Source organism: Callorhinus ursinus, unplaced genomic scaffold (genome assembly GCF_003265705.2).
Source record: "Callorhinus ursinus isolate GAN/ISIS: 27379988/994484 unplaced genomic scaffold, GSC_fseal_2.0 scaffold8, whole genome shotgun sequence".
NCBI classification, from domain to species: Eukaryota; Metazoa; Chordata; class Mammalia; order Carnivora; family Otariidae; genus Callorhinus; species Callorhinus ursinus.
The window spans coordinates 1,392,756-1,404,430 of NW_027397070.1; the positions used below are offsets into that span (position 1 = coordinate 1,392,756).

Genomic DNA, 11,675 nt, shown 5'->3' on the forward strand with positions numbered 1-11,675 from the left:
ATCCTAGGAGGTCTGACGTGGGAGAGTCAACACACTCAACACTATGAAAATGTCTTTGTTTCTCCTTTTAGACTTTTCCTGTGATGCCACTTTGATAGAGAAAAACTTTGAAACCGGTAAGAGAGGGATCTATCCCAGCTTCGAGATGTACCCACAATCACCCTGTCTAGATAGGAGAGGGGGGAAGGGATATGTGGATCTGGAATGAAGTTAGGAAGAACGGGAACGTTCTTGAATCAACCAGGTTCCTCTCAACATCTCTAATGTTCTTTCTCCCTCTAAGGACTTTCAGGATGAGTCTCTAGTTTCCCTAGACCCCATGACTCACTCCTAGGGCTCTGGAGAACCAGAGTTTCTCTGTAACCCAGCTGTGATATTTCCGACTGGCTTATGCAGAGCCCTGAACTCACCAGCTCCTCCCAAGGGCATGTTCCCTCTGTAGCAGTAGCTGGGGTCCTGCCTTCTTTCAAGAAAAGCAGCAGAGTCCATGTAGGCGGGGGTCTTGTCTCTCAGGATCCCCACCACTCCCGGCCCCCAGCCCTGGGCCCCCGTCCATTTCCATCTGAGCTGTTTTCACTGAATTGTCCCTCTTGGGGTCCAGCCACCAGCTTCTCACTCAGAGACCCAGACCCAAGGGATTACAATGAGTTCTGAGCCCTGCCCCATCCCCACTCCTGAGGGATGCAGCCTAAAATAAGGACTGAGTGCCGCTGGTGTTTTCCTTTGAAATGGAATACTGTTGACCCTGGAGGAATATACAAATCTGCTTAGGAAGTGATATGCACCCCAGCTCAAAGGGAGAGGTGGGCCAGGAGCTAAAGCCCAGCCCCCAGCCACCTTTTGGGGAAAACCATGGGTGGGTCACATGGGCTGTGCAGACCTCCGGGGTACATGCGATAACCTCTTGGTTTTGCAGATATGAACCTAAACTTCCACAACCTGATAGTGATCGGGCTGCGCATCCTCCTCCTGAAAGTGGCCGGGTTTAACCTGTTGATGACGCTGCGGCTGTGGTCCCGCTGAGGTGAGCAGGCGGCTCAGGTGGGAGTGCGGGCTGCAAGGGTCTCAAGGTGGGTCCTCAAGCTCTTGCTTTTAGGTCCTAAAGCGGGGCCCACCAAACTCCTCCACTTTTTCTGGCTAGGGGTTTGTATTGTTAATAACAGTGGCCTAGAACATTGGCAGGACTCCTCAGGGGACAAGAGGCACCTCAGTTGAGCCATGTTCCCCCTACGAATTAGGAGGAACAGCTGTTACCCTCCTCGTTTTGGAAAGAAAGACGCTGAGGCCAAGTCACAGCAAGGGCCACCCACACAGGAATGGAAACATAAGAGAAACTCAGGACCCAGACTCACTTAGGCCCATGCCTTCTGTTGTACCCTGTTCACTGCAAAACCTAGAGGGACCCCTACTTCCTTTCCTCACGTCCTCTGCCCCCAGTATGACGCGAAGATATTATGCTCCTATTGTGCCCTAATCCCAGCTGGCATCTCCATACCCTTCTCTGCCCGTGTCCCTGGTCATCCTACCGACAGGTGCATCCTGCCCCACCACCATCCACAAGAACTCCAGTGTCCCTTTGCTCCTAGATCTCTACAAATAGAGGCATCTCCATCCACGTCCCTAACTGTCCTGACTGCCTCCTCGGTATCCAGCCTAACCACTGTTCTCCCTCATCCCAGGTCACCAAGACCGTGAGAGAGCCCGGCACCCCCTCGCTCCCGACTCCCCACCCTACCTGCCTCCCCAGAGAGGCAGACTCTCTGCCCCCGTGGACAAGAAGGCTCCCTCCGCTTCTCTGGCCCCACTGGCAACAGCCATCAACTGGATCCCACCAGATAGTCATGATCAAGATGCTGAAGAGCTGCCGAACACTGCCTCCGCCCCCTCGGTTCCCTCCCTGCTGCTTGTCACGGGCCGGACACTCCGGCGAAGGCAGGGGGCTGCTACGGAGAGACACCCTGCCCCTACCCTGAGACCAACTCTTCCGTCCCCGGGGTGAGGGATCCCCGGCGGGTCCTCTTGGCCTCTGCCTCCTGGAGAACATTGTGAGGAGTTTGTATTTTTTAAATAGTGTTCATCAGGAAATATGTATCACCCTTTTTCCCCAAGATGTGGGGGAAAGTATTATGGAGGCCCTGCTGTGCTGTGTGTCTGAGCCACGTTGTATATTCTGCTGCCCATGGCTTCATTAAAGGCAATTTGAAAGAGCCGGGACGGTGCTCCTGTTTGACTGGGTTTGGTCAGGGTCACATTCAGCTTGCTATTGATCCCTGGCTGGGCAGAAAGAAACCAAGGCTTTTGTCCTGATGTCGCTCAGGGAGCCTAACTCAATAAGCTGCTGAAGTCAACCTCTTCCTGGAACGACCTCTTAAAAAAATTCCACTTAGAAGGCTGTGCTGGGAGCCAGGCAAACCCACTTAAGAGGCAAGGTCCCTGCTCTTCCGTTTTCCTGCCACACCACTGGGCCACCCGTAGCAGGAGGCCCATGCCCATGACTGATCAGGACTGGCAGTGAAAATTTGGCAGACAGGGACCACACAGCAAGTATCCCCAAAATGCCACCCACTGTCTCCTGCCCTCCAGAACGATTTCCTTTGCCTTTCCTCTCAGACTGGATTCCCACTGAAACCGTGCACTGCCCCCACAGATTCATGGCTGAGGACCACCCACCACTCCTCTGCCTGGGTCCCAACCCAGTGCCCCAACTTTGGGGTGCCCAGTCTAAGCAGGGGAAGGGGGTGAAGATTAGCCAGACTTTCTACTCCCCATCCCCCAGCCTGGATGTAAGAAATGAATCCTCTCCCCTCAAGCTCAGGGACTCTGCTAAGGAGAGCGGATGTCTTAAGCTCTCACCTAGAAGACAAGGACGTAGGGCCTCCTGGGGCCCCTGGTGTTCTTCTGAGCCTGAGTGCCTTTCCTGGGGTCATGGCCACTGATGGGAACACCCCTCAGAGAGGAGGCCACCCTCCTCACAATTACTGCCATCAAGCCCAGGGCTTACCGATTTGCAGAGGGAAGGGAGGGTCCTGTCCCCAAACACCTCTATGGTTCATGCGTGTGTCTGTCTCGGACCGCATCAGCCAGAAATCTGCAAATCCTCCCAGCTACAATTCAGGCCTGCATCTTTTCACAGGGATAGAGCCACCAGCTCAATAGGGGTCTTAGGCATGTCCCTCCCTTCCATGAGCTCCAGCGTCACCGCCTATAAAATGTCATCTAAGACTGGGAGGCTGCATGCACCTCTGGTTCTGCGGCCTCTGTGGAGGGGGGGCGGTCACGGAATCCTCAGTTCTCACTGAGGCCCCTCATCTGTAGCCTATATGCGCATCCCTTTAAAGATCACTAAAGGGGACTGCCACAGAGGACACCCCATCATTGCAGGTCCCTCTCACACACAGTAAGACAGGTACCACCTTCCCAAAGCTGAGGTTCTGCCCCCTGCGGAAAACCGAAAACTGCCTCCTCATCAATCCGACACGATGCCAGAGATCCTGCCATTGGGAATTTCTTTTAATTAAAGCATTCTCCTCCCCCTATTAAATGAAAATGCCCCTGGGAGGGTTAATAGAGCAAGCCTTTATCAACCGTCAAAAACCTAAGGCAAATTAGTTTATCTTTTTTTCCTCCTGAAGTAGTAATTCACTTTGGTCTGTATACAAAAGATCCAGGCAAGGGATGTGTGGGTGGCGGGGAGGCAGCTCTACTCCTGAGAGTTCGTGGCAAAGATGCTGAGGCTGAAGGGGACATGGGGGCTGAGGGCAGGGGACAGGAGCAAGGACCCTGGGAGGCAGTGAAGGGGCTAAAGACAGAGCCCTCCAAGAACCTGGGAGGAGGCCAGGGGAGCTTATGGAGTCATGCCATCCCACGGCCCTCAGTGGTCAGGGCCCTGAAGTCATGGACCCCAAAGGCCACCCAAGGACCTATGAGGTGATGGGCAGTGGCAGGGGATCTACCCAGACCCACGAAGGGGGCAAGGGTTCCCCCTTCCGGGCCCAGCCCAAGCCAAAGGTGACAAGGCCTCAGGCACTTAGGAGGCCATCTGGAAAGCAGGGTCAGCACACCCCCTGAGACATTTCCATCTCAAACCAGGGCTCCTCAATCCCAGCAAGACCCTTCCCTCGAGGCTAAGGCGGTTAAGCCTAAAGCCAGTTAGAGCTGAGTCAGAGGGCAGACCGGGAGCAAGTGGGTGTCCTGAGGGGGTGATACAGAGACTCTACTCCTCTCCATCCACTCTGTTCTCACCTCTGCCCTCCCCCCGACCTAGGGTGTCAGAGGGAATTAAAATACCCTTACGAGGAGGCCCAGACAAAGAGTTCCTGTGCCCCCTTGGAGGTCCGCCCTGGGCCTGGGGTCACAGCAGCAGAGCCCCTCAGGGCAGTAAGGCACCAAGCACTGCTCAGCCCGGAAGGAAGAGGCTGCTGAGGAAACCCGGAGACACAGTCATCACATCCATTCAAAGGTCCAGCCCTGGAGAGGCCCAGGCCTCATGAACAGAGACCAGCCTCAAGGAGACAAGTCCTCTGTCCCACTAGGGAATGTGTCACCAAGGCCAGCTGTAGAATGGATTTGTCTGGATCGACACCCTCCTGCCCCTCCTGCCCTTAATTAAGCACAGGCCAGCCCTGGGGGCAAAAGAATGAACCAAATGACTTCTCACGACCCCAGTTCTAAGATTCTAGAGAATTCTCTGACACTTCACCCAGAGACCTGCCCCCTCAGTGTAATTGGAATCACTGTCCCCTCAAGAGAAGGGGGCTAAGCAAGTATGTGCTTCAGGAACACCCTGAAGTGGGCTGGGGTGAAATGCTCCAACCGAGTGACACCCCCCCCCCGCTATGACCCACCATTGGAGAGGCAGCCATCTGAGTCGTGAAGGATTATCTGTCGTCTTGGTTTGCCCATTAAAATCCCACTCCCGTGGGTCACATGGAAAGCCTTAACAAGATACCACCTTAGTTATCAGGTAATATCTTGGCAAGAAAGTCCACTCAACTCTGCACTCCCCAGGATGGGCAATGTATCTTGTTCATCCGTGGGTCTGTAACACCTAGCCCCATGGCTGGCACACCACTGATGCTTAAGAGACACTTAACTAGCAAATGAACAAATAAATACTTAGCGCCATTAGGCACTGGGAAGGAAGCCAAGTTGGTGGGGGCCGTGGGGGGAGCATAAGAGAAAGGAAAATGGAGATGAATAGAGGAGTCAGCTGGCTGAACCACCATTTCACCGTTTTGCCAAGAGCTAAGAGTAACCTGTCAAGAACTATGAGGGAAAGCAAAACCTGAGTGATGGCCCATTGGCCAGTGAAGCCCCCCGGGGCGGGCAATCATCCAATAGAGTCTGGAGGATGGTACCTGGGGCGCCAGGGAGTCAGATGTCGGGTCATTGCACAACCATTCCAAGGTCAGGGGCCAAAGGTCACATCACATTCCCCACGTGTCCTATCTTAAAAGCACTTCTGCAGCCTACTTCCTGGAGTGGTGTGCGGGACAGAGAGCTCCTGACTGAGGGCGGACCAGGGGAGCAGCCAGGTGGGGCCGGGGGTGGTCACTCTGTTAAGCGCACTGACCCGCACTGACCCGGGAGGACTTTGTGGAAGGCCACCTGGTTTCCAGACTTCATTTCACCCAAACACACACACACATGCATAAGGTTTCCTCTGAGTATCACCCGGAGAGCTGTATTTTGAAATTAATAAACAGGTCAGACACTGAGTCAGTAGCCAGAAGTAGGACAGGAAGTGGAAAAAGTCTCCCACTTCCCGCCAGGTGTTTGGGGGCTTAGGGCCTCCCCTCCCCATTTCCATGACATCATGGTGGCCCCGAGGGGCAAAGGGGGCACCCTTTGAAGCTCTCCCGCAGAAGCCACATCCTCTGCAAAGAGGAGTTAAAAATACCGAGTTAGAGATAGCATCGCCCCAGGCCACGTGCCTGGGCCAGGCTGGCTGGGCCGTTACACCGCCACCGACCGCAGGTGCGACGCAGAGACCGGGAGCTGGGAGGGGCTGCACGCCCCGCTGCAGGGAAGCCGCCCCGCCCCGCCTCTGCCCCTCCTCTGAACGGAGCCCTAAGAGCAAACCTTGACCACACCTGATTAAACACTTACTTAATACCGGGCAGGCCCTCAAAGCTTCCGTCCACCCCCACCCCCCGCCACACACACACACACACACAGCTGGGGCTGGCTGGTTCTCCGAGGAAGACCCCTACTCCAGACCAAGGCTGAAGTGCCGGATGATGGCCCTGACAGACATCTGCCTCTCGGAGACCAGTAGCCCAGGGCGCGGGAGACCAAGAGGCAAAGAAGGAGCCGCAGAACTGAGACCAGAACCCGAGACGCGAAAAACGCGCCGGGTTTGCACGTCCCGCTCGGTGGTAGTGTCTCCCGCCGCCCAGCGGGGGGCAGCAGCGCTCCACCAAAAAGGCCTCTTTCCCTTAGTCGGTTTATTCTGGGGAAGGAAAGCCCCCAAAACTTGGGGAAATCTTCAGATGAAAATAAAAGGGCAAGTGACTTTCCTTCCGCGAACGGAGCCCCTGCCCTTTGCCAGGCGCTGCATGGGGCTCCAGAGCTTGGGTGATCCTAGCACCTCCCACAGAGGGAAGTGGGTCCTGGGTCAGGCCCCGCAAGCGGCAAGGGACACCACCTGCCCAGTATCATCAGGCTCGCTCACACGGAGCGCTAAAGGGAGGGAGGGGGTGTGTGCCTAATGGGAGCCTTAGGAGAGAGGTGGGCATTCAGAATGGGGAGCCTAGACTGGCATCTAGGGTCCACCGCTGCCCTGGCCTTGTGCCCTGGGCAGAGCCCACAGCCTCAGTTTCCCAATGAGAGCAATGCTCTCTGGTAGGGTAGTTTAAGAACCAGGACTCTCTTCCACGTTGCATTCCTGCCACCTGCCAGACCCTGTGTCAGGCTCTGGGGATGGTCTCTGTACAACTGTAGGACTCCACACAGATGAAGTTCAAGAACAGGCAAAACTAATCACCAGTGATAGAAATGAGAACAGTGGATGCCTCTGGGGTAAAAGGATTGACTGGAAAAGGGCACGAGGAGAGTTTCAGGGCGGTGGAAATTATCTGTATCTTGATGTGGGTGATGGCTACGTGGGTGTAGACTCCTCTCAAAATGTGTCAAAATGGACACCTAAGACTTGTGCATTTTGGTGTATGTCAATTTGGTCTCAATAAAGTACTGTTGCTATTAAATACACAGTTTCGGTCCTCAGTCCAGTGAGTATGTGGGCATGAAAGAGATGCGTCAATTACTGTTCTAGCATGATGGAGGTTTTCCGTGATCAGATTTTGGGGACGAGTCCTCAGCAGGAGTCAGGAGAACCGCCCCTCACTAGTCTTCAACATTTGAGTCCCAATTTTTCATCAATCCTGTGGATAAAATATAATGTAGCCTGCCTGCTTCTTGATGCCATCGAAGGGATAAAGGTGTCCAAGCTTAGGAAACGCACATGTTCAGGGAAATACCTGGGAAGAGGGACAGTGAGCCCACAGGCTGTCAGGCTGGCCCACCACGCTGACCGAGGCCAGGCCCTGGCCGCCTCCAGGCTCCCAGGCCCCACTAGTGTGTGCTGGTGACCCCTCTCCCTTCACCATGGCCCCGGGAGCTTCTCGCCACACCAGCAGCCATGTTTTCTTGCTCCCTTCCAGGAGAGCTTGATGAAAAGCCTGCCAGAGACAATGGCAAGGCTTAGGCCCAGTTTCTGACAACAGCCACCACTCCTGGCCCCAGAGCACTCTAGGGCTCCCTGATCCCCCACCCCAGACACTTTTGGTTCCTATCTCCCCTCTCACCCACTGGGGCCTCTCTGCCCTCAGAAAGGTCCCCAGGAGGCCCCGCAGGACACAAGGTCTGAAAGCATAAGGCAGACCTCTGCAGCACCCTCCCGTGGGCCAGCTTCTCTGGGCGCCCATCTTCTCGAAGCCCAGAACACCCTAAGTGGCTCCAGGGGGCTTTCACCACCTTTGGGAAGAGCCCAGTCTTCCTGTTTGCTCTGGAAATAGGAGCATGTTTCCATTCCAGAGGCGATAGAGTCCACGGGAGAGATCCCCCCCTTAGAAAAATCCCACTGAGGGAGAGGAGAGTGTCTGTCCATCTTTCCCTGAACCACCCAAACACAATTCAGCCAAGAAGGAGAAAAGAAAATATTAAGGGAGGAGCCTACAAATGTAAGACAAGCCTGGCAGGACTTAAGAGAGTTTAAGCAGATGAAGGAATGTGGTTTAGAGAGTGGTGAGCAACTGGTCTCCATTTCATGCTTCCAGCCTTGATCAGGGAGAACTGGGTTAACCTTAAAAAGGACGTCTCTCCAGCGGAGACCTCAAGACACTATTTTTAGCCAGCTCTAGGGTGTCCTCACTTCTCCGTGCTCACCCGTTATTCCAGTGATTTACCAAGCAACATGGGGCAGCATCCTTATCTAGAATCTTTTCCACACTATGGCCTGTTCGACACCAAAGCAAACATTATCTCCTCTGATCTTCATGGTAAACCTAAGCAGGAGGCAGAGTCCGGATCTCCCCTTTCAAAAATGAGGAAGCAGGTGAAGTGGCTTGCTTGGGATCACAGAGCACTAGGCCCGCAACAGCACTAAACTCAAAACCCCTGGTTTTGCACAAAGCCCCGTGGACACCCAGTACCACCTGGTTCCAGATGCTGCCATCAGAGAGGAAAGAGCCAGAAAGGCCTGGGGTCTCTGGGCTCGCCCAAGACCACTGTCTTATATTCTGCCTGGATGTCCTTTCCCTCTTCTGTGACTGTTTGCACCTACTTGATCCCCACTTCAGGATCAGACTAGAAGGCAAAGCAGAGGCCTGCACTTGTAGTTGTTAGTCCCGAGGTAACACTTTTCTGCACACACAAACCCCACTACTCACTCATATGGCAACACAAGTTAGCAAAGTGATAATGAGGCTGGCCCGGCCCTCAGCTCCCTCAGCGGTCAGATCTCAGCCTAAAGGTCACCATCTCAGAGAGGGCTTTCCTGACCACCGCTTCTGAGGAGCTCCCTCTCCAGCTCCATTTACAACCACCTCAGACTGTTTATTTCCTCCACTCCCCATAGAACAACACGATTCTATTTATGTGCTACTCTGGCTCTCTTCCCAGCTAGGATTTAGGGTGCAGAGAGGGAGGCAACTGGTCTGTTTTGATCACCTCTGTATCTCTTGTACCTGGCACTGAGTAGGCATCCAGGTATTTTTTAAATGAATAATGAGTCATAGAAAGAAGGTGCTCTCCCTCCAGATGTGTCTTACTAAATAATAGCCTGAAACTAGGTTGGGCGGAAATGTTGCTAATTGTTGAAGCTGAGTGTTGGGCATCTGGGAGTTTATTTTACTAGTCTGGTGTGTGCACACGCGTGTGCGTGTGAGAGAGAGAACATTTCGCTAATAAAAAGTTAAAAGCAAAGTGGTTCATCCTTGTTATTTCAAAAAGCAGAGCAAGCCTGAACAGCTGACCTAAATGAGGACTCCTAGCTAAGTCTCTCTCCTCTGGGGAAAGAGGTAGGCCTTCCATGGCCGCCATAGTCCTGTTGCCCAAAGCGGGTAAAACTGAACGTGCCGCTGAGGGAGAAAATCAGTATGGGCAAAATGATTCTCAGCGTTTCTGATTACTGCCATGAGAGTACTGACACATTTGTGGAGTAATTACATTAACAAGGTACTCTCACATTTTGTTGGGACAACGTATGAAGTATTATTATCCCCATGCTTATTTTATTATTTATCGCAGTCAAAGCCTAATCCAAATGCTTTGGAATAAGACAGCAATAAGATTCAGACCCTAACACTTGCAAACTGAATTTCCATTTCCTCCTCTGGAAAGGAACACCACCTCCCCATCTCATGGGATTTATAGGGAAACATAAATAGCAGGAGGGCTGTTTATGCCATTCCAGACACATGGTAGAAACTGAATGCTAGCTCACTCACTCCTGGACATCGCTGTGTCTTATCTTTTATAATCCCGTGCAGTACCTAGGTGCCTAATTATTTGCTAAATTTTATTTTTTTAAAGATTTATTTATTTGAGAGAGAGAGCATTAGCGGTGGGGAGGGGCGAAGGGAGAGGATAAAGCAGACTCCCCAGCTGAGCAGGGAGCCCCAGGCAGGGCTCGATCCCAGGACCCCAGGCTCAGAGGCAGATGCTTATCCTGAGCCACCCAGGTGCCCCATTTGCTAAATTTTAGAGGCAGCACAAAAGGTCAATACGGACAATAAATGGCAGAACGGATTCTTAAATCAACACTTTCCTATCAAGCAAAATGCTTTGTAAAATGCTTTCTGCAACACCAGGCTGCCTGGGGCTGGGGGGGCGGGTGGACTGGGGGCTGGGAAATATACCTCTTTTTCATCCCATTGACAGAAGTTTTGCAATAAACTTGGACCTTATTAATTCAATGTAAGCAAATAAAATGTTTTACTTTGCTCTTCAGAAGCTTCCTCCTACTCTTTTTCTCATTTCCTCACCTAAGAAGCCTTGTTCTGGGAAGTGCTGCCTAACCTCACAGGAGAGATCCTTTTTTTTTTTTTTTTTGAGATCCATTTTTGATATTTGGTAATTTTTTTAAAAATTAAGTGTAGTTACAAAGTCATATAGCACTCAAACTTTAGTCTAGACACTCTGAGCCTCTGGTAACTGGCCAGTGCTAGCTCTCTGAGCCTCCACAACCAGGGAACAGGCCTCTGTGACCTCGTCGAGTATTTTCCAACCATCATAACAAAAGTATTTTGAAGCCCCAGATGAAAGGGTATGATCAAAGAGGCCAAAGGTATAGGCTGCAAAGAGAAAACACAAGAGATGGTTTCCACGTGATAGGGGACAGGAAATGTGTGGGCAGGAGGTGCTCTGGGCTGGGCTTCCCACCACTGCAGAGAATGGTGGGGAACAGACTATGTACAGTGGTTGTGGCAAATGGCTTCCAGCCCCACAAAATAGCACAGAAAATAAAAATAAACCTTACCTCATAAAAGGTGTTGAGCTAGAGGCAGCGGGAAATGCTGCTACTCTGTATACCGTAGTACTCAAAATCCACTCGTTGGACATGCTGTACTGAGCACCCATGTGGAAGATCCATGGAGAGGCATCATCACAACACAGCTGGTGGGTATTTAAGAAAGGTCCAGAAATAGGAAGAGGCATCTAATGAACAGATTACCTATTCTGGTTCAGTGCCTCTCATCTACCATGTCTTTAGCTACTTCAGCTAAAAAAAAAAAAAAAAAACACTAAAGAATCAGAAACTCAATTAGGGGAGTGGAGTAGGGGGTAATAACATTCTTTTAAGCTTGAAGGAATAGTTCCACAGCCATTTCTTCTGGATATACAGAGTTGAGAACCAATGAGCAAGTCAACAGCAGCCTAAAAACTGAGTCACTTGTAATGAGCTTTTAACTAAATTTAAACTCAAAACTCCAAAAACATTCTATAGGTCTTCTGCCCTACACAAATAGTGAAAACACACATCAAAGATGAATGTTTCCCGTTGATGGTCATTGGCTTGAGTAAATTATCTGAGACAATAGATAATCCGATAAATGGGAACTCCTATCTACCCCACATAACTCAAGATCATTGAAAGACATTAACAAAACCTGTACACTAAAGGATCTGAAAATTGTAATGTCTTCCTTGATAAGATTCTTTTTTAAAGATTTATT

General features: G+C 51.7%; 1 long non-coding RNA gene and 1 gene segment (V, D, J or C); one reads left to right on the forward strand and one right to left on the reverse strand.

Annotated features, from left to right (window-relative positions):
• Positions 1–2,209, forward strand: part of LOC112822597 (T cell receptor alpha chain constant-like) — a 387,302-nt gene extending 385,093 nt beyond the window's left edge. Inside the window, 3 exon segments of the C gene segment in view lie at positions 72–116; positions 917–1,024; positions 1,680–2,209. Of these exon segments, the coding sequence occupies positions 72–116; positions 917–1,023 (152 nt within the window).
• Positions 1–11,100, reverse strand: part of LOC141373226 (uncharacterized) — a 48,867-nt gene extending 37,767 nt beyond the window's left edge. The window contains exon 1 of the long non-coding RNA XR_012378932.1: positions 10,979–11,100. This is a non-coding gene — a long non-coding RNA (uncharacterized lncRNA). The remainder of the gene's footprint in view (positions 1–10,978) is intronic.
• Between the last annotated feature and the right edge of the window lie 575 nt (positions 11,101–11,675).